A 25,054-nucleotide genomic window follows, 5' to 3' on the forward strand; every position below is an offset into this window, starting at 1 on the left:
ACTTGGGCCCTAGTGGGGTCGGTAGGATAACCTTCGTACCACGAGATAGTGTTCTGTTCCAGGATTATTCACGCTTGAGACAGACAGTATGTAGGTTACCGTCAAGTGGTAGATCATTGGTGCCCGAACAGGCCCGAACCTCACCAGAATGAACAGTGGCAAACACTGTCATTGACAATGACAAAAAAGGCGCCACACTCATGTGACTTGGTTTGCCGCGCTGCACAGCAATCCAATCAAGATTACGCAAATCTTTTCACCAATCCCCAACATGGCTGAGGGTACTACGGAACGAGGTTATTCCAATGATCCAGATGTACGTTTATCTCTTTTGGCACTGATGTACTCAATTGAATGGTTCAGAGCGATGGAGAATCTCGAGAAGATTCCGCTCCACCTGGCAAACCTGGCAGAAAGAAAAATCCAAAGTATGTAGTAATCGCGGTCTCGTCATTCCCTGTCAAGGCTGCTTACTAGTTTTGCTTATGATCATAGCTCTCAAGCGGCCAGAAGGGATCAAAACCGTATTGCTCAAAGGGAGTTTCGTCTCAGGAAACAACAGCGAGTTCGTTGGTACATTTGCTTCGTCTTTACATTCCTAACAATTACTCCAGATCCGTGACCTTGAAGCGAGGGTCGAGATCCTTTCAGGTGGCAAAGAGGAGGCTATGGGTGAAATGAGGAATATACTGAAGGGTTTGTTGCATCTTCTGTATTGTTCCCCTTGACTAAGTGATTCCCTCAGACTTGATGCAGGAGAATCAGACCCTCCGCAGTCTCCTTCGGAGCGTCTCAGCTTTCATAGGGGAAGGCGCTGGAGGATTGTTACCTAAACTTGGATGGGAGATGTCCGACTTCAATAACTTCATCAACAGGTCGGAAACAGATACTGCTTGGGAAGGGTACCAGAGACGAAAGAAGGTAACAGCGACTACGGAAATATTGAATCCTGGTCAGAAACGGACCGCGGACCAGGATGATTCTTCTTCGCTGAACAAGAAGGCTCGTACTAATGACGCCGCTGACGCTGGCAGCTCGTACTCCATGCTCTTACCAATGAGTAGCAGCCCCATAACTTCCACAACCCTCTACCAAGGACCCAACTCTCATGATGGGCGTACAATGTTCTCCGATATCATGCGCAACAGCAATGGCTCTCCGATGTTTATGTCGGGGTCTAGTTCTAGTACTTCTCCTCAATATGGGGGTCCTTCAAGTTCAAATGTCTCTGGATACCCATATATCCCAGGTGGTCATATGAATCTCGAATCTTCTCTCCCTCCGATATCATTCCCACCAACCCCTTCGGTCACAAACACGCAGTCAAGATCGAGTGATCAGCCATCTCCTGAACAGATGGAAGACGACGAAGATCCCAATAAGAATGAAGCTTATAAACTTATTCAGTACGCAGGGCTTATTTCTTCCGCAAATCAGAATGTTGACATTTTCTGGTAGTTATCATTTGGACAACTTCAAAAGAAACAGTGCATATTGCTTACCTTCTTCTTTACGACCTACTTTAGTTCAACGGTGAGAATTTTCCTATCTATAGCGCGTCTCTTCTTGATTCTTTACTAGGACTGTGCCCCATGGTATGTCAAGTCACACTGCCATATTTCATCGCTCACGAATAACTCAGAGAGTGTTATCGACCGCATCCTCCATCCGGAACTACGCGACCGAATGATTCTTTTGAGAAGTAAGGCTCCTATGTTGCATTCTGTGCCTTTCCCCTTCCTCTTAATAAAGGTCCCTTAGCCAGGTTCGATCTGGTAGATTGTCTGTTGGAATATCGAAATGCGGTCACCATACATGGAGACGACGTTTTAGCCCACAGTAATTGGGAGATCAATGAGAAATGGCTGCGCAAATACGGGTAATATGATACAATTCTGTGTCCGTCATATAAATATTAACGATATGAATATCCAGATTCCTCGTTGAACAGGCCACATTAAATATAATGAATCGTTGGCGGAGGGAAAGGGGTGAACCTGAACTTCGTTTGAGCGACATTGCTAGCGCAGAGCATTCCCCTAATGCAGTTTAATATAGAGTAAATGAATGTCAGATTCAACATTTTTAGGCTTTCGTGATCACAAATGTATCAATATTCATGGCAGTGAGAGGTAGGGTAGAGTATTTTCTAGAACACTGACAATCAATTTGAGAATAACCCTACTTGGAGAGAGTTAGATTGACACGCACTACAGTATTACCAAGATGCCTTCTTGACGCCATTCAACAGTCCTGCAAGTGCTTTTAACCGAAATTGGTACTACACACAGTCAGAGAATCAGTTGAATCTCAATATCGAAGACTGGACTTACTCTACAGAGACCAAATTCACTCATGATACCTCTTCCTCTACCGCTTTCATAGCATCTATTCTTTACTGTTGTAGGTCGCGTGTAACGCCCGAAAGTGTTGAGCTGCAATTGGGCTTGATGACGAATTTGGGGAGGGAGACTTTGATTACGTGCAACGAAAAGATAGGCTCTCCTAGTCACTTCGTTATCGAGAACGCCCTGCCGAGCTTTCATGTCTCTGAGCACTCGGATATTTGGGCGTAGTCCCATAGCGGATCCAATGTAAGAAGGAAAAAGTTGCTTATGCAATCAAATCCGGTTTCAACCTTGACTTACGCCACCAACCATCGAATAGCTTTTTGGGCAACAGCCATGGGTATTGGAGCCTCAGTGCGCAATAAGATCCTTCTTCATAAAGCTTTTACTAAGTCGAATTAGTTCTAGGATGTCTAGAAACCGAGCTTTACGCTTCGCCCAAGGGCGCACATTCATCACGTCTCTCTTCAGCATCACATTTTTTGCTACTGTCCTTACAGTGTCAGCTTCCAACGTACTACCTTGTCCAGCACGACCGGAACGCAGAAGATTTGCTGATCCGGATAAAAACTCATTGATTAAAGGAGGGGAAGTAGTTGTCATCTCCCGGAAACACAGGAAGTGGATCGAAGAAAAACCGCCCGGAATGAGAACTTCACCCAAAGAGGAGGAGGAGACAGATTTGTAACGCATGGGCTTGTGCTCAATCTTCCATCGTGGGTCTCTCCGTCACGACACTGCAAATTTGGATGTTCCGGATCATACATTGTCTATATTATTTGAATGATTCCATCACCGTGTCCTCACGTCGATAGTTCGTAGTTTAAAATTCAACAGTACCGCTCCTCACAAGGCAGGGAATTTCTAAATACACAAGGTACCTAACTAGAGTACAATTTATTCGTTGTCCGACGTCTAAGTGATGTGAAGGGCGCAGTTGAAGTTCGGACCTTCTTATGGTAACACATTTTCTTGGATCGGTATGCACCTGGAAGTCGATGAGGAAGCATTAGGTACAGATGGTATCAAAGGACTGACCAAAGGAATGCCAGGAAATTCCACACTGCCTGACAGATGAACACAATCTGTAAAGCGTCACCGTATGATTCAATGGCGGCAACCTTGTGCAGTGGATCAAGAGTGGATATGATGTTCGTCGAATGTCTGCAGCTTTTAAGTAGTGAAAATTATGTTGGAATCGAGACCAAACTTACTGTATATCGTAAATGAGCTATATCGGATGATCAGGGACTCGGACTTCGCAACACATGATCATGAGAATAGGACATACCTCCGCTGAGCCAGGACCCTGAATCCTGAGTCGTAGTTTTTGCAAAAGAACCGCCTGAAATATCGCCCCAGAGATGCTTACACCCAACACTTGACCTGTAGTCCGAAAAAGATACGTGACTGATGGAATACGATGAATAAATCGGTTGGTGATGATTTTAGCGCGCTTACTTCCAGTGGCTACGGCCATATCTTCCTTTAACACCCCAGCAATCATAGCCTGTAGACTGAATTAAGTTCACAACGAGTGAGTGGGAGATATTCGTCTTACGATCAACGTAGTAGTGATGAGACTGGCCATACCAAAGCCCTGAGGCACTATGTCAATCCACAGATGGAACGGAGAAGTGTTTTCGTTCCAGAAAACAACAGATACGCTAGCCAAGATACACATGAGCCCAGAGCATAGCGTAAGCTTGTACAATTTCCCAGTGCGCCTCATCATCCTAATATTAATGATCAGTCATAGAATTGAACCCGAACGATGCCTAAACGTGCCATCCTGCAAAAACACTTCCAGAAGATATGGCGACCTACGTGATATTCATTTTGACGAATATTCAATTATATGGAGAGCTTACGGAATGAGGGAGTAGATGAAGCCCTGATAACGAGTGATTCAGTCGTTTCGTAAGTGGACGACAAGCAACGCACCTGAATTCGCTGAAGTATAGAGACGAACCGCCGTAAAATACTGCCAATTTCCATGAGAGTCGGAGAAAAATCATCCAATAGACTCTACTCACCAAGGGGATATTGTACAGCTGGACGAGGTTGGTCAGTTGATCACCCACACTATTCAAGTTGATAAATCATACCGTTGAAAATGCAGCCATGCTACCGAACAGATTAGACATCGAGACAGCGAGCGGTGTCCTTTGTGTGATCAAACGTAGAGGCATAACCGGATACGGAGACACGAATTTTTCAACTGTTATGAACAGCACGCCACATAGGGCGCTCGAGGTGAACAGCCCCCAGATCAGCGGATGAGACCATGCCATTTCTGCAGTTGTCTTCAAGCTAAAGCCGAGTAGCAAGCAACCGACTGTGCCAACTAAAGTCAACGAGCCAAGGAAATCAATGCGTCGTAATTTGTCTGTAAGCGATTGATTTTGCACGTCCGATGGAAGTTGAATATTAACTTTCAACGCGACAAGGACGAAGCTAAACAAAAGTATAGGTGCCTAAGCGTTACCCGAGATGAGTTCAGGCGGCAGAGAAAAGATTGAAATATCTAGACCTGGAAAAGGAAGGCCGCTTGCCTTAAGAATAGTATGAGAGATAGCAACTCAGTACCAATCCATTTGACCATACCAGCCAAATACATCATTGATCCAACCTCCGATAGGACCTCCAATTCCTGCACCTAAACCAAATAATCTTATAGAGGAATTGTGAGTCATATGTATTACTTCAAAGGCGTAAAAATAATAATTACATGTTGGCCATTCCTTGATACAGCCCACGCTGTTTCCTGCTTGATATTAGACACCGCGCGCGGATTCGCTCATGATACTCACAAAGGTATCAAATCGGTGACGACAATACTAGATACTGGTCACTGATAGTCAGTGAACGTGAATTATCGAAATAAGTCGAGTGACCAACCGGTCATGACACTATCAATGGTCTTATCAGATTAAATTTCTTCTGAAAGAGGAAAAAAGGGACATACCCGCCTCCTCCCATACCAGCGACGGCTCGTGCAGCGATAAGTGATTCCATTGTAGGGGCGAGCGCACAAGATATGGTCCCAGAACCTCGAAGCAACCTCTAACTTTGGATTGATTTCGAAGACTCATAAAAACTTACCGAAGAGCGTCAATGCTAAGAGCATGGCACCTTTACGACCTAAAATATCAGAGAGGCGGCCTAGGGATGTAAGATCAATACAGACAACATTACATAGAAACAATCGAAGACTAACTGACCATAGAGAGGAGTGAAACAACATACAGAAAGTAGATACGCGGTCCCAATATACGAAGATTGATTTAACTTGTTGAAATGGCTTCCAATGGGCGATAACAGAGTAGCTACAACGGTGCCTACCGGGAGGATAATGTCAGACAGGTATTGGATATTGTGCCCACACACACCATCGAGAGCGCCGAGGAAGACCGCGCTCCAGAGTCCTGCCAGGATCCAACAAGTTTCGAGTCGGGAAAACTTGTTCAATGACGGTGGCTCGGAAGCTTCCGGTTCGGCAAGTGTGGACGTATCGCTCGTGTAGTCGCCGCCATCGTCAAAGGCGTTATACGTCAATGGCACATCATCCAGCAGTGGTATCCTTTCCATAGACGCCGGTCTGCTGTAGACAGCCATCAGAGATGAAGAGGGATATGACGGGTATTTTGAGGCCCGCTTTTATAATTTTTGATACCCTGGCAAGATCTCTTCTTCCGCCAGTTGAGTGTGTGATAAAGGGGAAAGGCAGAATTTTGCGAAAGAGGCCGGAATTTAAACAGGAACTTTAGCAATTCAAGAAGCGTTGGGCACAGAAAAAGAATGCATAACATGAAATAGGTGGAATTAGATTCGATTCTTACACATGTCACTAACAGTTGAGCTTGTAAACTTCCGTTTTCATCGGCGACAAAAGGGCATACCGGCCGGAAATCGGGGAGGATGGTTTCTACTGTCCTTTTACTGTACGAATGTTTCGACAGGATTGTGTTCTTCGGTAAGTACTTCAGACTCTCCTCAGAGGTACTTCTAAGAGATCGAGGCGTATGAATAGCGTAGCAGTCGCGAAGAAGTGAATCTCACCAAAATGGGTAACGCTCTGTGCTCGGTGTTGCTGACAATCCAGATACGCATCGTATGCTGAATGATACGGGTCCGAAGTCGTTCCAATTCTGACCCGCGTTGATGATGCAAAATTGTCAACTTGTGGATAGAAGAGCAAACCCGATAGAGATGGACCTAACGTAGTACCTGCCAGTGGTCTCCGATGGGATGGCAAGTATATACCGCGCAAGTCCTGATTTTGAAAAAAACTGAAGGTAAGTGAACTGAATAGCTACACTTTTGTGCTCGAGATCGACATAGAGAGGTGCAATGGCTTCAAATTGGTCAAGGTCAAGACTCAAAAGAGGGACACCCACGTGTTTATTAGAGTCAAAACTATTTGAGCATACCGCTTTACCCCACGCAATCTCATACAGCGTAGTTCTTCCTCAAGAGGCGCGTCGGATTCTATTGTCAGGCTGCCGACGAATGAGCTGGTCTCTCATTCGGGAAAGGGAACTCCGACTAACTAGGGTAACTATTTCGATCTGATTCTTTCTGATTCTTTTTATGGACTACTGCCAATAAAAATTTAAAATCAAACCTCGGGGAGGTTGTTGGATGGCTGAACTGATATTATCACACCCGCAGTCGGCCAGGTTAAATATTTTGTCAGGTGAGTAAACTAAAAGATGTATGTAAGTATTATTTATTCTTCATGGGTCCCCTTCCCAAGTCTTTCTCAGCTTGTAGCACCATCAGTTAGGGTACATTTCCTCTTTCTTTAGCAGGGCTCGGAAGTAATGACGATGTTTATGAATTTGGATAGTATTGCTTGGAATGCCTTTACATCCTTCTCGTACGAAATATCAATGCATCCGGTCGACGATCGCGATATGTAGACGAAAAGCTGGAACGTTTCGATTTTGAATGTTCAATGTTAACGTAGCCTCGTCTGGTTCATTAAGTAGCATCATTTTTATTACTTTCCGTGTTCTCAAATGCTTGTGAAGTCCCAGAATTTTGGGGATAGCTGGGTACCTACACCGAGCTCAACGGTGATATCCTGACGTAGATGAGTTTCAAGTAGTTGGGTTCCTTAAAAGGTGTGATTGCGACGCCTTCAAGTTCTAGGCTTTAACAGCTGCTGCACGGGTCAAGCCGACTCTTCGCCGACTTTGTGGGACTGGGCAAACAGAAGAAACAAGCCACCATGTCAAGAGCGTTCGTTTCCAGGGCGGAACTTCGATTTCTATGTCATGAAATGAAGCATCGATGAAGGTTCGAAGGAAAAGAAAGACCCAAGCTCAGAGCATGGCCTACGTTGCGTCAAGTCAAATTGGATGCTAGTTTTCCGCAGAGTCAGCAGATTCAGGAATCGCTACAACAGAGAAGTGTTCTTGTCCACGACTGTGCCCACAAGGACTTGCCTAGTTTGCTACAATACTGCTACTGGTACCATACAGTAACCAGTTGTGAAAAGTAAGCAAGCGCTGAAACTGACGCTGAGCTGAATAAGCTTCAGAAATATTAATGCTTGTACTATATACAGCAGATGTACAGTACAGTCGAAGGAACCAGATTTTAATCTTCTTGACGGTTCAAACATTCATCTATTCTTCTACTCTGAGATGCCCTCATCATCCCCGTTAGCCAAAGGTGGCCAGGACTCACCGGAGATTGATGCCCCTTCCAGCCCGACTCCCAAGAGTCCAACGCACGGAATTAGTCCAACGCACACCTGGAAGTCAGTATTTCGATTCGCGAACGGGTCTTCGAGGAAACTCTCAGCCAACTCATCGTCTCTTACACTCGATACAAGCCTGGCTACCTCCTCTACTGGAGGTCCGCCCACTCCTCATACCCCAAATCCATCCTTGACACCAGCTTCCCTTGTTTCTGACCAACGTTCATCATACAACTCCTCTAGGACGCCTTCAAGTGATTCTCACCGAGTCACCCCGAACCAGCTAACCTATCAAAAAGCTCCAGTAAAATCATCAAGTGGCATTTTACGGCCCCAGCACTCTGTTGATGCTCTCTCTACGCCAGCCCGAACCAGGCCTCGTACCAAGTCAGAGAAGCAGAGAACTGCGCTATCGCGTATTCCAGGAAGCGCAAAACCCCGAACAGCCGATCCTTCCCATACATCTTTCACCATTACTCCACCATCTACATCCTCTTCGCGTCCAGGTCCTTTCACACCAAAGTCAGTCGGAGCGTCAGCTTCACGTTTCATTCGTCGAGTGGCCTCTGCCCCAAATGCTAAAGGGCTTTTCAACTTGGGCTCACGTACGACTTCGGCCACAACCAAGAATGGTCTTCTTGCACCTGCGGAAGCAGTCCCGCCTTTACCATCATCTTCTACTGAACATGGTACAGATTCCTTGGAGACACTCTCATCAGGCTCCTCTCGTGACCGTTTATCCCGGCCAGATGGATTCCATGGCGCGTCGTTATCACCATCGACTCAGACACGAGTGAGTAATGGTCAGATAGAAGGGCCGGGGAAAATTGCCTTTCGAAGGACTTATTCGAGCAATTCAATCAAAGTTCGACAGGTGCGTCTGCTCTTTCATTTCATATTCGGACATCAGAGCTGGCTGACCTTCTTGTGAACTCCAGGTCGAAGTTGGCCCATCAAGTTTCCTCAAGGTTAAGATGCTCGGGAAAGGCGATGTGGGCAAAGTCTATCTTGTGCGGGAGAAAAAGACAGACAAACTTTTTGCAATGAAAGGTACTTCGGTTATTCTCAGTCACTAAGACGAAACATGCGCTTCCCCTAATTTGCCGTCTTTTCCTTTGCATGATATTGATATGCTGACTAGTTACCTTTTGCATTGTCCCAGTATTGTCAAAGAAAGAAATGATCGAACGAAAGAAAATCAAGCGCGCACTAACTGAGCAAGAGATCCTTGCCACAGCGAATCATCCTTTCATCGTTACCCTCTATCACTCGTTCCAGTCAGAAGGTTATCTGTACTTCTGCATGGAGTATTGCATGGGTGGAGAATTTTTTCGTGCACTTCAGACACGTCCGGGAAAATGCCTTTCAGAAGATGGTTCTCGATTCTACGCCGCGGAGGTTGTGGCTGCCTTGGAGTATCTACATCTCATGGGCTTTATCTATCGGGATTTAAAACCGGAAAGTGAGTTTGGTCTTAATTCTGTGTACACTCTCCCTATAATCAGGAGATCAGGAGCACGACCTTCAATGGTCTTTCACAACCAAGAAACCTATTTACTAACTTCCACCACATTTTAGACATACTCTTACACCAATCTGGGCACATAATGCTGTCAGATTTTGATTTGGCCAAGCAATTTGGCGATTCTGGAACAGCCCCTGCCATGGTTCATTCAGAGCACAATGGAGTAAGTAATCCACCACGAATGCCAGTACTTCTACAGACAACTTCATCACGGCTGATCGACTTGATTCTTAATCTGATTCTTCGTCTCAGGTCCCGCTGATAAACACAATGGCATGTACGTCAAATTTCCGCACAAACTCATTCGTTGGGACTGAAGGTGAGCGAGTCATAGGGACTTGTGTTCAGATATCTGACTGACCGAATCACGGCGTCTGCCTGTAGAATACATTGCACCTGAAGTGATCGCGGCTCAAGGTCATACAGCTTCTGTAGATTGGTGGACACTGGGCATACTCATTTACGAGATGATTGTACGTGCCTTCATACTTTTTGTTTTGTAGTCCGACGCGATTATCATGGCCAAACCCACCCGGGTTCTTAATTTTTTCCTTCGTTGCCTAACAGTGGCAGTCGTTCATTTACGCTCAATGCAATGCCGCGATGGTGGTCATTGACTTCGCTTCACGTTTTGCTTCGTCTTCTTTCTATCCTTAATCGTTTTTCTGACGTACAAACTTCTCCTCCTCCGTTTTCCTCTATCGAACTGAATGCTTGATCCGGGACAATCTATCGAATACTACCGACCGTCTAATTTCCGCCAATTGGGTACCATTAAACTGTATGCCTTTGGCCTACTCCGGAATGGCTCTACGTTGTACAATGATGGATTAACTTGCTCTCCCAACCCACGACGGTTTTGATCTTGACACCCAAAACGTCTACTGTACCATTATCACCGGATATGGTTCCGGACATTACTTGCTCTCGCCCTCGGTTTGCGATATCTCCGTTGGCTTATTTCCATATCCAAAGTATGCTACGACTCCTTTCAAGGGCGAAGCACGGACAGATACATTTGCCAACATTCGTATGCTTCCTGTCCATTTCCGGGATGCACCCAAAGTCTCTGCGTGAGTGTCCATTTTATCATCTTGTTGGCGCTTGCGTTTCTTCTTTATGTCGCATTCAAATTTCAAACTTTGGAGAATCATGTTTGGGTTCTCTGCGGCGCTTGGTTACCTTCCTTGGAATGATCCGCGTTTCAACTTCTGTGTCGAAAACCTTGCATTTTCTGGTGTGACTACACCTGCCATCTGCTTTTCTCAAGCACGCGGGCTTGTCTCTGCGCTCTTATTTTCCTGGTCTAGTCTCGATTGACCAGTCTAGCACCGGGATTGGGAAGTTCGATTCGTGTTCGGATTCCGAGTGCTTTGAATCTGATCGAATTCTTCTGATCGATATACTTTTGGCTGTAATGGAGGCTCTTGCTCCCTAGCCGGCCGTTTATACACCGTTGCAGTTTTTTGTACCTTGTAACCTCGTCAGATACGCCTATAGCTTCAGGATAACCTTTTCCGACCTTTTGGCTCCTCTTTTGGTTTATCTATCGACACCTTGTTGCCGCATCACTTAGTCACACCCGCCGCAATGCTGTTTACGTCTTATGCCCGACCATCTATGCTATCCTGTATTGCTTATCAAACTTTCATAATCTCTAGTGCAGGCAAGGACTGTGTCACAAGGTTATTGGACAAAAACGAATCCACTCGTTTAGGTAGTCGCAGTGGTGCCAGCGAAGTCAAGCAACACAAATGGTTTGCCAAGGTCAATTGGGGCCTGTTGAGGAACATGAAACCACCGGTGGGTGTTGCTCCCTGAGTCCCTGTCGTTGGGATCGTTGCTATTTGAACTCGTTTGATGCCGGTTTTTTTCGGCTTCACTGGTCGAGATTTGTCGACCAATTTTAACGACGATCTTCCGTCATTTGTACCCTTCTATGATTTTCGTCAATCTAGATTTCGTCACTTCTCCTCTTTGATTTTGACATTGATTTCGTACGCGCAACAGTCTGTGTTGCGAGTCTTTTTGTGGACCACTGAAGGTGGCCATCATTGAATGCAAGCGACAGTCTCTTTCGCGATGCACTCAACTCTCACATGGAGCTATGTAACCCATTTTGATCCTTTTGTGTTCCTCTGCTTACTCGGGAAATATTGTTCTTTGTGCCTTTGCTGTCCATTTTCTTCCTTGATCAAACGGGTTGCTCCTGCTCTTGTCCCTGAATTTTTTTTTGCTTCTGCGGTTCACCCAATCAGATTTTGTCTTTTTTTTTGCGATTCCTTGTTTGAATGGGCTGTCTGGCAGGCATTCAGGTCGTCGTTTCAGCTGCCCATTTTCCTTCATTATGATTCTGTGTTGTGGTGTCAGTCTGCTTGCTATATTGTCGACGAGACTAGCGAATGGTTCTTCGAGACAAGCGATTGATCTGACATCGAGATCTTTGCGTACATGCTCTATTGAACCCCCCACAGCTATAATGCCCGACGAAGTTCTTCTTCACAGCAAACGGCATGCGACGCTGATCTGGTTGATGCGCCTAGATATCGCGGAGGTATCTAGGTCAAGGGATCTATGTCTTTCACGGATTTTATCGGTCATTGGGCATGATGGATTGTTCTGATCGATTTGCACATTACTTTCTTTTTTTGTCAATTGCCTTGATATGCTCGTTTACTCTCATTTGCTGGTTTTGGGGGGTTGACATGTGTTTGGTTTGTGCTTGACGCTGACTGTTTTCATTACCGTAGATCATCCCTTCATCATCCAACGGAGTGGACGCAGTAAACTTTCGGCATATCAAAGAATCACATTCCCTACACCTGGAGGAGGAGGAATCAATGCTGTCCCCGAATCATCCACCACACAGTGCCCCAATTCTTAACGGTCCGGGGACATCGAGAATGCCATCCAACTCAACGCGTTCACCAGGACGAACAAGATCAAGAGGCCAATCTACACCTGGGACACCGATAGGAGAAACTGAAGGCGGCGGCGACTTGTTTGAGGGATTTTCCAGTGTCACTCTGCACCACGAAGGGGATATATAGATTCGGGCTATAGTACATACACTATACCTCCATACTGCATTTTTAGGTTATCTCCAGGAGGCGGAGCGGACAGGATACCATAATAGAACTCAAATCAGAAACTGACTGCCATGGGACGATGCTGAGGGTGTGACCTTTATAAGGTACATAACGCATGTCACACCGAGGGTTCCGAGGTGGATCTCAGATTCATCACGGTGTGATCTTTGGCACAAATTACGTTGCTTATGCGGTGGAGGAAAGCATTCCGTCCGGGCTCTATGAAAGTACATAAACCCCCTACAGCTTGATGATTGAACCCAACGCTGCTCAGTTTACATCCAACTATGGCTGAAATGTATCCACCGTACAACAATCGGGTCTACGCCGATGACAACAGCGACGCTGACAATGATCAGTCGGGCCCCACTAAAGATTCTGCTTCGCCGAAGACTGATTCCGGGAATTCGAAGGTGATCATTGCTTTTTTCTTTGTTCTTTTCTTTGGCAATATTTTTTTCTCTTTCCATTCTCAGTTCTTGCTTTAAGCTTGCGATTTCTTTTTGCGCTTTGACCATTATTCTGAAATATGATTTTAGCCACAAGCCACTTTCTTGACAAAGCTGTATGCGTAAGGATAATGCTTCTTCGATACGTTCATTTGCGTTTTCTAAATTTTTCCACGAACATCAGTCTTCTTGAACGGCCTGAGAACCAGCATATGATACGTTGGGATCCACAAGGCGAACATATCATTGTCGAAAGACCGGAGCAACTCGCGCTACACGTTCTGCCCTCCATCTACCGCCAATCTCGTTTTGCAAGCTTCTCAAGGCAGCTCAATGTGAGTACTGGAGGTAATAATTCCTATTGTGCTTGTAATCTGATTTGATTTAGATCTATGGGTTTATGCGCAAGGTGAATTTGCGCAATGTTGATCCAGCAATCGATGATCCCGACGCCAGTACCTGGTCTCATCCGACCCTGAACCGCCATTCTCCACCAGAAGTTGTTGCCAACTTCAAACGACGCGTGCCGCCGCGTCTACCCAAGCCCAGAAAGCGCGATCTGCAAGAACAGCAGCAGATTATACCACCTCCGCGCTCTGCCATCCCAGGGTTAGGCCCTGGTAGTGTGTCTCTTTCAGTGCCATCCTCTGGGATGAATAGTTCGAAGTTAGCCAATCACGTTGGTAGATCGAGAGGTTTCTCCGCCCCAGGTTCATTTACCCCGCTCTCTCAGAGCGCAGCTTCAGGGGGCTGGGTATCGAATTACTCTCGCACTTCGCTTCCGCCTCTTACTGTACCTTCGGAGCCACATCACATGCCACATTCAGGTTACGGACATCATCCTCTCTCTCCATCTGAAGACTCTCCTACCTCTCCCTCGTACAACTATCCGTCACGAGCAGAACCGTTGATGCATCATAACTACAGTTACCAAGATACATCTGGTAGCCAGTGGTTCCCTTCCAACGGGAATTCGTCGACTTCTCACAATAGTAGCTTGTCGTCCCTTCTTAACCCTTCTTCTAATGGCTCTAACGCCTACAACCAGAACGCTCGTCCTACGCCGACGATCAATACTGCTGTTCATTCAGGCAGCAGCTATAGCTCGCCTTTTTCCTCAATCCCTCTACACTCCTCAGAGCAACCGCACTCGGCGTCCTCGTTGTCACCCGAAGGGCACTCTCGTTCACAGTCTGGATATCCGATAACATACGATGAGTATGCGTCTTCTTCTAGACCTAATTCGAGTCACAGACAAATTTCTTCGCCCAGCCCGAGGCTGTCGCGGTCGCCTTATCACTCAACTAACACCTCCACTATGATGGTAAGGCGTCATCGCAGACATTCACAAGTCATGAGCCCTTATCCATCTCCTTACGAAAACGGCGGTGGCTCGTCTTCTAGTGGGTCACTGACTGAACATCAACGTCCTTCTAGCTCTCCACAACCTGAGATGCATCATGGGCACCCAAACACCCATAATGGCCATTATCAGGCCCATCATAACGGAATGCCGTCGTCTCTTCCTCGTGCTCGAAGCATGATGCAGCTTTCTTCTGATACGAGCTCACCATCTCCTTATTCATACCATAACGCGCCGTCAGAATTCGCATACTCCCCACTTCCATCTGCGTCGTCGATCTCGGTACCCTCTCTCACAAGTGTGCCATCTTCGTCGTCAATCTCATCTATGTCATCTATCCACGATACATATAGTAGACATGGCACGGGTGCACGCCCTGGCACAGCAGCCTCATCGATGAGTGTCGCAAGTTCCTCGTCTCAAGCGAATACCCCCCCAATGGATGGCGGGGCAAGCACCTATGAAGTTAGTATCTCAGGTGCAGGGATGGGCGGGGACACTGCCATGGTAAGAGGCTACGACCAGGACTATGGCTTTGTTTCAATGGACAACCATGACCTTCAATCAGGATACGGAAAAGAGATGTAATACCGCTGTGTCTTCCTTTTCTAATGCGACTCCGTGCATGCCATGCTATATTTTCGTTTGTGGATGAGGATTTCTATCCTGAAGACGGTTCTCAAAACTTTTCTCGACTTTAGAACGTCATGTTTAGGTGCAGCGTCTTTTGCATTTGAACCTCATCGTCGGTGTTTTCCCTGATTATACCCGTGCTGCTATCGTACTCCACATCTTGTCTTGCTATCACTTAATGGACTTTTTTCCTACCTCAGCTCCTTAACTTACCTCCATGTATGCGTCCGCCAGTATACATATCGTACGTGCTCAAAATTGTTCTTGCATTTTCATCACCATCTGTTGCTATTTTCGAGACTCATCGAGTTTATCGATCAATCGTCTGTTGGAAATGTTCCACGGAAACAATCTGCTATCTCACTGGGAAGTTCCGTGATGAGCTCATACTAAGGTTCAGCATTCAATATCATCGCAGCTATCGCAGCACATCGTAGCTGAGACTTGCCTACTGTTGCGCTAAGCCTCGCTGAACCTTGCATGTGTTCATCCCGTTAATAGCCATCCGGCTGGCATTTTGAAGGATCAGAAAGTTTGATCATTGATCGTGATTCGTTCTCACGTTCGTGCTCACGTTTTTGGAATCCTCGGAATCGGGATTTCGGAAGACTGCGAAGCCTGTTTTCGCTTTAAATTTTATTTTCTTCTTGTACTCAACAAAACTTCTGTTCCTGTCTGTCGCGCCTTTGTATATATTTGTATACGCGAGGCCCACTGAACTACGGTGAAATAAACGGCGCATGCCCTGATGGTCAGGCGTCAGGCTTATTGATCTTTGCGTCCGATATCGATTACTTTGTTCCAACATCTTTGACCCAGAAATCCAGATAGAGAATCCAGATTACGGCACTCATCTAAATCTGGAAAGTGACTCAATAGCGGAGCGTTACGCAATATATCTGGAATTAACGCGGGCCATGTAAACTTGGGCAACACCGCCATGGGATTTTTTTGTGCCATGAAAATTGCGAGCGAAATAATGAATGCCATTCTTCTGTTTGGAAGAATTCGATAACAAAACTCAATCATCAGAGCATCAGCCGTCCAAATTGCTAGAGTAGATGAGGACCCTTCATTCCGAGGACTAGCGCTTGTCGAATTTCTGCCACTCGTGATTATTTGCCTGAGACCCTTTGGTGTGTCTTTTCCCGTGTCTGTACCATCGTTTCGGGGCCTCTTTCCTCAGGCTGCCAGTACTACTGAGGTTGCTACATTGTTCGACAACTACAGCTGATTATGAAGACACGTGTCCGTTCTATCTCAATTTCGCATTGGGTAAGTGGCGAATTTTGTACTGATCTCGCCTTTCAGAATTCATATCCGAGCTGTTGTAATCGCTGTGTAAAGAGGATCAACACTCTGTACTAAGGGGTCATCGACATTTGTTATTGACAGGCTTACGAGCCTTTCATAACACACCGGTGTGTTCCCTTGTGTCCTTGTGTTCGTACAAGTTCCATACCTTCCCGTCACCTGTTCAATTCTGTTACAAAAATGGACGGAAATGTGGAGCATACACCAGAGCCTATGTGCGCATTACTCACTACTTACTGAAGCATTGTCCAGCGTCGGGGACAGGAGTACAAATAAGCATGTTCGATTCAAATGTCCCCGGACGTACTGACTGTATCTGACTGTATCAGCAAAAAAGCAGGGTTCAAATTTCTATGTACATAGGCACCCGTCACTGAGCCAGTTTCTAAAAATTGTCACTGAACACAAGATATCAGTGAACATGTATCGCAAGTGTTTCCTGTCTCTCAGAGGTATCATAAATAATGGTGTGCAAGTTAGGGCTTAGCGTTGCAGATAGCCTGCAGTTTCATATGATTATGCATAGACTCGCAGGTCGTTGTAAAGCACTTACTCAAAATCGCATAACAACGGAAGCCTTGACCGTTACATTGAAAGCGACGATGTACAGAGATGCACACCAAAAATGCTATCCGTTGGATTGAGCAGATTTTGGTTTACGTCGGATTGTTATGGATAATGGAACGGAAGATAAATTTTTACTCCGCCAATGCATTATCATTACCTACTCACGTCGCATGTTCCTTTGCGGAAGCATTCCAAGAGCAGACAGACACATTTACATGGCCAACGTTGGTCCAGCCAGTGGGACAAGAAACACCCGACCACGGCCCAACTTGGATTTGCACATGCAAGTGCTGCATACTCTAAACCGCTTTGATATAGCTCTGTCACGATTGGCCTAGTACATCAAAGCGGCGGAGAGCTGCGGCACTTGGACATGGTTCATTACCTGGTACGGGATTTGTGAATCATCTATTCTCGAGCTTTAATATCTATACCAGGGTATGAGATTAGTGATCCCCTTTGATCCCCTTCGGACTCAGACTGGGTACTTACTTTAATTTAATTCTCGGCAGTTCAACACTCTGATTCTATCTATGTATGAATCGTCATGATCAGGTTTATAATACAGTACGCCATGTGTTATGGTCCTCAGCGTCAAGAATACCAACTTGACCCTAAGCACAGAACGATAAGCATGTGCGCAGTGCCGCCGATACTAACCATAGCTTTGACCTTCAGATTATTCCCGCTTACAGTAATACCAACATTCTTGCTGACGCATACGACGGCAAGAAGGTTAACACCGAAAGAAGGATTCGAGTGTAATCACCGATTGACTCAAGTAGCTCTCGAGTAACTTATGAAGCAAGTTATCAATAGAATAGAAGATACCTAAGTTAAAGAATAATATTACATTGCGTTCGCTAATTTCGTATAGCCACTGCTATAACTACAAGGTCCATGTCCCGAAAGACTTCTTGCAAAGGTCCGCAATGGGATCTGCAAGAAAAAAAACGTAGGGAAAGAAGAATCAGAATGGAACTGCCTGCAGCCGAAAAGAAAGCAGAAGTAGATGAAAAAGAAAGTCCGTGAAAAGAATGTGGTTTTGATACATGATTCATCGAAATTGGCAGCGGGAAGGATTCAAAGGCGAACGATCATGACGCGAAGGGCGAATTCTCTAGGAAGAGGGGGGAAAAGTAGCATTTCAGGAAAACTGAGGTCGCAATGGCTGTCCATAAATGTCAAGCGACATACAAGGACGCGGGGACATTAGCTGATGGGGATGCGTTTGTGTCATTGTTGGTTGGTCGTCAATGCAATTATCGCATTGCTCCAGGTCGCCATTTCCTTCAGCGGAAAGAAAGGAAACTGTCTCTTCATCGTCGTATTCCTCGAGTTCTTCATCGACGGCTTTGCGAGCGACGTAGGAAAGGTAGATAAAAATCGCGACACAGAGTGCGATCCCAACAATTGTCCACATTCGTGCCACAGTGTTCGCGCCTGAATCTGGGTGGTTATCACCCTCAGTTGTCATGTGATAGTCTTTGAAAGAATGTATGGAGGCACCAAGACTACTATGGATGATAACCTTGAAAAGAGACAGCGCAGTGCAAATAGTGTAAGTTCGCAGTGTCAAAGTCGGAGAAGCTGCTAGGAGGCAGTTCATGACGTTGTAAGGATATGGAGCAAGGCGAATGAGGAAAAGTAGCTTTGGCCGCTTCTCAATGGCACGTACGACACGCTTGAGGGTACATGTAGAGGAAAGCCATCGGGATATAGTTTCCCGCAGGAGAGTACGAGACAACAGGAACACGACAAGCGCACCGGAAAGCGCGGCGAAATATGAAATTACCGCGCCTGTCCAGGGGCCAAAAGTATAACCGGAAAGGATAATGAGCGTAGAGTAGAGAGGCACTGGAGCTGGGGAGTGGATGAGTAAGGATGAATAGAAAGAGGCGATAGGAGGCAAATATAACTCACGGAATGTAGTGAGGAAAATGAGGAAGAAAAGTACAGCCTGACCGTATGTTTTGTCAGCTTGTAACCAACGAGATAACTCATCGAGAGCTAGAAAAGAGGTAATCAGACCCGTTTTAAGGGAAGTGAGGTTCTTTAACTTGCCGGAAAAAAGTTCAGCTTTGTAGAAGGCGATGGCGATAAGGAAGATGAGGCTTGTCAGAGCGTACAGGATTATAGGTAACCATGGTCGAATCAGATTGGTTATTCGCAGTCCACGAGGGCGAATGTACGATTGTGATTGGCATGGAAGCCTCTGAATAGGCAGAATCGCTGGCTGGGTTGAAATATGAGAAGGACCTCTGGAAAAAGACTGATGTTGCGGTCGCACAGATGGACCAGCACGTGGAGATCGTAACTTGTCTTCAGAGGATGCGTCACTTGATGATATCGCTTTCTCATTCATGCTCTCAGGAGAATGAAGATATCCGAAGGGAGACTGGGACTGGTGGTGTGGAGAGGGTGAAGTCGAAAATGGCCGCGGAGTTTCTGAAGACGTGGCAAGAATGAGAACCGGAGGTCGAGTGGGGTCGCTCATCGAGATATGTGATCCAACAATTCAAGTAGGTAGAGAGAAAGAGTCAAAGCGGGGTAAAGAGGTCAAGTCACTTGAAAGAATTTGGAAGGAGAAAGCTGGTAAAATGAGGTAATGCGCGGCCCTGGGACTCCTTTCACGTAGTGCCGTAATCCTAACCGTTTTAAGAGGAAAGCCCAGGCGCTCAATTTGAAAATCCTCCGCTATCATTAAACGTTTAAACGGTGACACGTATACCTTTCTCATTTCTTTGTCAATGTATATTCCGACTAAATGTGTACATAGAAGCCGTTCTAAGTCAAAGGAACTGCGAACCCCGATATCCTTCGCTGCGTAGCCAACGATAACTGTTGAATAAAGATGCAACGCACCGGGCTTGGACTTCGTGATCGTCTAAGGTCTCCCTACGCCTACACCAGAAACCAACGGTACAGCACGCAAAAACCCAAATCACCTCATGCACAATGGTACTCGGATGTACTGCCTTCTATGGTTCCGATTTTTCTCCTGGGTTCAGCTGTCTATCTCGTACGCATTCTTCGGAAACAAATCGATTCACCTTCATCTAACGACATCCCTAGGGCCTTCAATTGGCCCAGACGCGCCTTTTTCACGAGAAATACATGATTGAAGCGCGAGAACGAGTGGAAACTCTTGAATCTCACATAGCTGTCGCTCTCCAACGCAATCGAGAAAGAGAACTGGAATCAACTCCTTCAAAATCCCCTTCGGAAAAATCAAGCTGGCGATTCTGGTAGGTAGACAGAGTTAAAGATGTTGAATATCTTTGGACAATTGCGAGTTCTATCAATATGGGTCCACATATGTATATAGTAGGAATCAGATACAGCGAATAGAATATAGTAAATGACTGCAATGAAGAAAGCGTAAAATGAGACTCCAACATAAACGGATATCAATTATAGTGTCACTCCGAGAGCTTTTGTGAGAGCACCTTTGTGGCGGTCGTATAATTTAGCGGTGCTACCAACGATGCAATCAGGTTGGATGGAAAATTGTCAAAAGTTTGTTGTATCCGCACCTCAGAATGGCTGCTATCAAGCCGCTGATAGCCTTTACGGAGTCTCTAGCTCTCTTGAAGCGGAATATATCATATGCTTAGGGAAATATTGGCATTAAATCCTCAAATCTAGTATTGAAGGACTCACAAACGAAGATGAGATCCATCACGAGTTTCGTTCTCGTGAGCTGTAACCAATAATCCTGCTTTTGTAGACGAAATAATTCTTTGTCGTCAACTTTTGTCGAAGTCGGCTTTGATTTCGCTGTTGCTCCCGAAAGTGATTCCTTATAAAGCCGTGATTGTGCTACAAGGCGAATCATGGGCAGAGATCACCAAAGGCGGAGGTCGTGAACATACATACCTTCATGCTGCAGGTTTCCATTCATCTGTCTCTCCACACTATTCTCTACAAGTCCAACCAAAGTTGCGAAAAACCAACACCAATCTGATAACCGTGCTGCTCTATCACCGGACCTTTTACCAAGGATTCCCAATAACGAAAGGGTATACAGGTCATCAGAAATGGCATTTACTAGCTCGAGTAATACTGGAGGGGGAGCATTCAATACCGTATGCAGAAATGGCCGTGGGACTGGTGAATTCGTCGAAGCTGCACTGTCGGAGAAAGGCACTGACTGCTGTGCTAATATTGTAGTTAGAGGCGTTAGCCAGTTGAATAGCAGTAAGCATTTCCTGATTTACTTCTTTTTCAAGCAGTTGTTGATAGATAGTGATAGTCACATACCGTGAAAATGAAAGACCGGATGCGGCCGCAGTCAGTCGCTTTACGAGCTCCTGCTCCCAGTGTTGTTTGGATGATTTGCGCAACAGTCGACTGCCAGTCACCGAAGTGTGAAACAGGAGATATACTTTTATTGAGTATTGAATGATTTTCTAATATGTGATTGAGATTACAAGACTCAAGACGATATAAAGGTACAATTGGCGTACGAATGCTTTGTCTCTCCCATTACTGGTAAGAACAATCTCTCTCCATACCTCCTCGTGGCGTATCTGGCGCTCAGCTTCCTTCATGCGTTCATCATCCTCTTCGTCAATACTTTCTGCGCCAAGGTCTGACGAGACTTCATCTTTCTCATATACGCTTGAGTTATACACATGCGACGAGACAACAGAGACCCGTGGCGTCCTGGGTGGGTGAGATGACAGCGGATTCATTTGGAAACCTGAGCTGCCATCAAACTGGGAAGAGAAGTATTGACTTTCCGATACATCCTGATGTGATGATTGTGGAGCAGAGACTGAATGAGGGAACGTTACTGAGGACATTTGGTTCACGAACGGGCTGAAGCAGTTGAAAGCAAAGTCGGGGCAGAGTTAAAGTTCAAGTTGCGCGTTTCCTTGACGGGCGCTTGACTCACGTGCAACGAGAACGCGCGCCGATAGTAACGAGTCCTACTCATTATTTTCTTTCATTACTTCATTTGGCCCTCACGAATTTCATCTGTACTCTACTCTCCTTTCCCTTACTTATACCTTACAACATCATGGCAAATGCATCTGGCTTACGATCTCCCCCTACCCCACGCTCAGAGGTTTCCTCTCCTCGCCCAAGCTTTGATTCGGAGTTGTTGAAAGCTTATATAAAGAAATTGCTGTCTACCACTTTAAGCTCGTCTGTATGGCCGGAGCCAAAAGATCGCGATCGTGTCAGGTCCTGGATGAAGGAGATTGGAGACAGGGTAAAGGACAGGATGTTGGAAATTCAGCCAAAAGGATTGTGAGTATCACTTGGCTTTGATTCTTCGTGACCGAGCTGCTCAACTACTGCCGAACTACTGTTATAGTAAATATGTTGTGCTTACACAAGTGAATGAGAATCTGGGACAAGGTGGTCGGTTCGTGTTCCGTTTAATCCTTGCAACACACGAAATTAATGTCGGACTATAAGTGCGGATATGGTTTGCCACTGGGAAGATACGGATACGGTAGCGCAGGAGGTGTACGTCAACGTATGTGAAATGTGGCATCGATGTCTGCCGACAGACACAGACGACTGATTGACCCTCATAGGATTCCTTGATTTGCATATGCATAGCTCTGGCCATACGATCGTTTTGATGTTTTTTTTCGGCACCTGCTTCTTGTATTTCGGGGATGTTCAACGTAAAGGAATTTACAAACGGTATACTTTGAAGGAATCTGCGTTCAGTATGTTGTCTGATAATGGGTCGATGTCATAAATCCGGTTGAGAGTGGCGTCCCGATTCAGCATCTCTGCGATGAATTACCAGGAATTGGAGTAAGGGCACATGAACACCTCTTGGAAATTACAAGGAAATTGAAAAGACGGTAGGATCCGCCCTCCAGAATACGCCACTGTGTGGTGTGTTGCTAATTCCACAAGTCATCATCTCACATATGTTCACACGACTGGTCCAAAAATGCAACTGATGGGTGGTTTGCACTTACACTGAAAAACCTGGGAGATGGACGGGAGACAGTGCGTGTTCGGTATCCCTTATTCATTCTTATCATAATGCAATTTTTCTCCAAAAGGATGTTGGACATGCAATCAGATGTTCTTGAAAACTGATACAGATATCTGCCATAGACCCGTTTTGCGGATGTGGCTTGACTGACTGGAAAATCAAGTGTTATTGCAAATCAGATTCAAAGTTATCCAGTCATCTCGCACTGATATACATACAGAATGTGTACTAATCGACCGCTGAGATGAGGCGAATCATCGGATGGGTTTTTCTGATTTTTCATCATCCGGGATCCGACCGTGGTCAGTACAACTTTCGGTCGTGTTGAACAACGTTGAACCTGTTTAATTTTGTAGGTCTGCATCGCCACTGTCTTGAATGGGCCTTAAATTAGCATGAATCTCAGCTTTGGCCTCCATGTTGTAACGCGAAGCAGGACAAAGAAGAACTTCTTTCAATCAGTTCGACGACCCATTAAGTGATTCGATACATCGATGTCGGTCAGGCTTCGGTAAACCTGACATAATTGTACTGTCAATGCCAAGCTGACATTTGATGAGATCTTTGAAATGGAAAGGAAAGGAAAAATGGTGACTGCGAGCAGACTGCGAGTATGTATGTACGTGGCTGCGAATCCGGGTGCAAGGTACATACTATTCATTCCCTCGGCGGCTTCCACTCTATTCAGATTTCATCAGATATTATAGCATTTCATGTGTACTTCAAGTCTTCCTTCTAATTCGACGAGGCCTTGCGACTTGAATGTTTCCATATCAGACCCAGTTGTTGGCTCATCACTGAACTGTGATTCTGAACGTCATATACAAGTTTAATGCCGATTTACGGAGTAGGCTTTGCGGTACATATTCAAACCTTGATCATCGTGAGGCAATCATGGGCTTAGAGGATTACCAGAAGCTCACAAATGCGGTATGTTAAATCAGATAAACAAAGCGTATGACCCCAGAATCTTATGCCGTGGATTTTGAGATGCCGTGATTTTCTTTGGACTCTTTAGTGCATACCTATAGCCTAGGAGATGTAACAAGGCGAACAACTTCAGTGTTGCTATAAATTGAACACCTCCGTTGGATGCATGGCATTCAGCAAATCACAGACTTTTTTCCCAACCTATCAGTACAATACACTGAGTGTCACCTTGCGACCTCGCGGGATTTACCACAAAGTTTTCCTACTAAGTCCGGATGCTCACTCTGCCTGCCACCCTGTATTCACGGGTGCCCGCGGATATCAGTGAATTTATTTCGATGACTGCAAAGCCAGCTTGAAGCTACGTTCAATCATGAGCTGTGAACTTGAGAAGATAACATGCACATAGATTTATACATTCCACACTGATCATGAGGGAAAAGTTATTTTTTGCTAAATACACAGTTCAGCTCATGCATTTATCAAGATAATCAGTGATACAGGAGTGAAAAATCTCAAGCTAGAAGCTCTATATAGTGAGGCCTAACAGGCCTAACCAGCCATGGAAGACACACGGTGACGAGCAAGAGGAAAAAATTCTGCTCGACAGAATACGGTAGGCTGTTTGAACCATGAATTCCGAGCAACTCCTCAGTGAACCACTATAAATCAACATATCAGTGACACTGAACCTGCACTGAACGAAGATGTATACGCCATTCATGCTATCGACATGAGAACATTCAGACAATAATTCGGTAACCTCCCGAATTTTGAGACCACTCTGTTGAACGGTATTTTTGCCCTGACCTTCACAGCGCCATTGCGCTCTGCGTGAGGCACATACTGGTCTGGAATAATGAGTCGGATATAAATATAGTATCTCTGTGCATTTGCACAATCTTTTGTATGTGGGGGTGTCTTTTGGATGCCGATATATGTGTTCCAGTCAAAACAATGGGTTGCATCGACAAATTTCCAAGTTTTTGAGTCTATGAATTCGATATTTTACCTAGCGCATGAGAGTAAAAGAATGGGTTTTGGTATAAGTTGCATCGACAACGAACTGATGGTTTTGCGGGCGCCGGGGATTTTCGTAGGGAACCTAGGCGTATCCAACAAAGCATCCTATGTGACACGGGAAACTAGCGCTAT

At 45.6% G+C, this 25,054-nt stretch overlaps 9 protein-coding genes across 9 annotated transcripts; 5 read left to right on the forward strand and 4 right to left on the reverse strand.

Moving 5' to 3' along the window:
* Window positions 1-354: 354 nt before the first annotated feature.
* On the forward strand, window positions 355-2,053 carry C8R40DRAFT_1034808 (uncharacterized protein; the record flags this gene model as incomplete). The annotated part of the gene is made up of 9 exons (XM_046223459.1): window positions 355-428; window positions 496-565; window positions 615-696; window positions 746-1,406; window positions 1,459-1,533; window positions 1,582-1,595; window positions 1,643-1,702; window positions 1,762-1,879; window positions 1,936-2,053. 9 exons carry the CDS (start codon window positions 355-357, stop codon window positions 2,051-2,053), a joined length of 1,272 nt encoding a protein of 423 aa, XP_046090656.1.
* A 165-nt stretch (window positions 2,054-2,218) lies between these two features.
* Window positions 2,219-2,582, reverse strand: C8R40DRAFT_1034604 (uncharacterized protein; the record flags this gene model as incomplete). Its single annotated transcript, XM_046223441.1, has 2 exons — window positions 2,219-2,281; window positions 2,334-2,582. The coding sequence occupies 2 exons, from the start codon at window positions 2,580-2,582 to the stop codon at window positions 2,219-2,221; spliced, it is 312 nt and encodes a 103-aa protein (XP_046090657.1).
* Window positions 2,583-3,302: 720 nt separating this feature from the next.
* C8R40DRAFT_1158290 (vacuolar amino acid permease) lies at window positions 3,303-5,966 on the reverse strand (the record flags this gene model as incomplete). Its single annotated transcript, XM_046229717.1, has 17 exons — window positions 3,303-3,336; window positions 3,387-3,512; window positions 3,617-3,758; window positions 3,810-3,858; window positions 3,910-4,084; window positions 4,137-4,171; window positions 4,279-4,332; window positions 4,385-4,402; window positions 4,457-4,825; window positions 4,882-4,903; window positions 4,956-5,021; window positions 5,080-5,115; window positions 5,162-5,188; window positions 5,317-5,401; window positions 5,454-5,513; window positions 5,573-5,689; window positions 5,741-5,966. 17 exons carry the CDS (start codon window positions 5,964-5,966, stop codon window positions 3,303-3,305), a joined length of 1,641 nt encoding a protein of 546 aa, XP_046090658.1.
* Window positions 5,967-8,002: 2,036 nt separating this feature from the next.
* C8R40DRAFT_1034753 (kinase-like domain-containing protein) lies at window positions 8,003-12,633 on the forward strand (the record flags this gene model as incomplete). Its single annotated transcript, XM_046223451.1, has 10 exons — window positions 8,003-8,932; window positions 8,997-9,108; window positions 9,221-9,520; window positions 9,637-9,746; window positions 9,836-9,902; window positions 9,968-10,056; window positions 10,559-10,656; window positions 11,245-11,386; window positions 12,334-12,428; window positions 12,531-12,633. The coding sequence occupies 10 exons, from the start codon at window positions 8,003-8,005 to the stop codon at window positions 12,631-12,633; spliced, it is 2,046 nt and encodes a 681-aa protein (XP_046090659.1).
* A 326-nt stretch (window positions 12,634-12,959) lies between these two features.
* Window positions 12,960-15,072, forward strand: C8R40DRAFT_1158292 (putative heat shock transcription factor; the record flags this gene model as incomplete). Its single annotated transcript, XM_046229718.1, has 3 exons — window positions 12,960-13,147; window positions 13,306-13,456; window positions 13,510-15,072. 3 exons carry the CDS (start codon window positions 12,960-12,962, stop codon window positions 15,070-15,072), a joined length of 1,902 nt encoding a protein of 633 aa, XP_046090660.1.
* A 2,674-nt stretch (window positions 15,073-17,746) lies between these two features.
* On the reverse strand, window positions 17,747-19,596 carry C8R40DRAFT_1082338 (uncharacterized protein). Its single transcript, XM_046227192.1, has 3 exons — window positions 19,063-19,596; window positions 18,922-19,008; window positions 17,747-18,861 (listed from the first exon to the last, which is right to left on the reverse strand). Exons 1-3 carry the CDS (start codon window positions 19,493-19,495, stop codon window positions 18,146-18,148), a joined length of 1,236 nt encoding a protein of 411 aa, XP_046090661.1. The 5' UTR covers window positions 19,496-19,596; the 3' UTR covers window positions 17,747-18,145.
* Window positions 19,597-19,675: 79 nt separating this feature from the next.
* On the forward strand, window positions 19,676-20,368 carry C8R40DRAFT_431751 (uncharacterized protein). The gene is made up of 3 exons (XM_046235049.1): window positions 19,676-19,723; window positions 19,778-20,020; window positions 20,074-20,368. The coding sequence occupies exons 2-3, from the start codon at window positions 19,853-19,855 to the stop codon at window positions 20,248-20,250; spliced, it is 345 nt and encodes a 114-aa protein (XP_046090662.1). The 5' UTR covers window positions 19,676-19,723; window positions 19,778-19,852; the 3' UTR covers window positions 20,251-20,368.
* A 44-nt stretch (window positions 20,369-20,412) lies between these two features.
* Window positions 20,413-21,806, reverse strand: C8R40DRAFT_1035644 (uncharacterized protein; the record flags this gene model as incomplete). Its single annotated transcript, XM_046223518.1, has 6 exons — window positions 20,413-20,476; window positions 20,535-20,610; window positions 20,662-20,820; window positions 20,878-21,209; window positions 21,262-21,410; window positions 21,468-21,806. The coding sequence occupies 6 exons, from the start codon at window positions 21,804-21,806 to the stop codon at window positions 20,413-20,415; spliced, it is 1,119 nt and encodes a 372-aa protein (XP_046090663.1).
* Window positions 21,807-22,024: 218 nt separating this feature from the next.
* C8R40DRAFT_1034530 (uncharacterized protein) lies at window positions 22,025-22,598 on the forward strand (the record flags this gene model as incomplete). The annotated part of the gene is made up of 4 exons (XM_046223438.1): window positions 22,025-22,257; window positions 22,325-22,375; window positions 22,429-22,489; window positions 22,551-22,598. 4 exons carry the CDS (start codon window positions 22,025-22,027, stop codon window positions 22,596-22,598), a joined length of 393 nt encoding a protein of 130 aa, XP_046090664.1.
* Window positions 22,599-25,054: the final 2,456 nt, after the last annotated feature.

Source organism: Lentinula edodes, assembly GCF_021015755.1.
Source record: "Lentinula edodes strain Le(Bin) 0899 ss11 chromosome Unknown C8R40scaffold_3, whole genome shotgun sequence".
Taxonomy (NCBI): Eukaryota; Fungi; Basidiomycota; class Agaricomycetes; order Agaricales; family Omphalotaceae; genus Lentinula; species Lentinula edodes.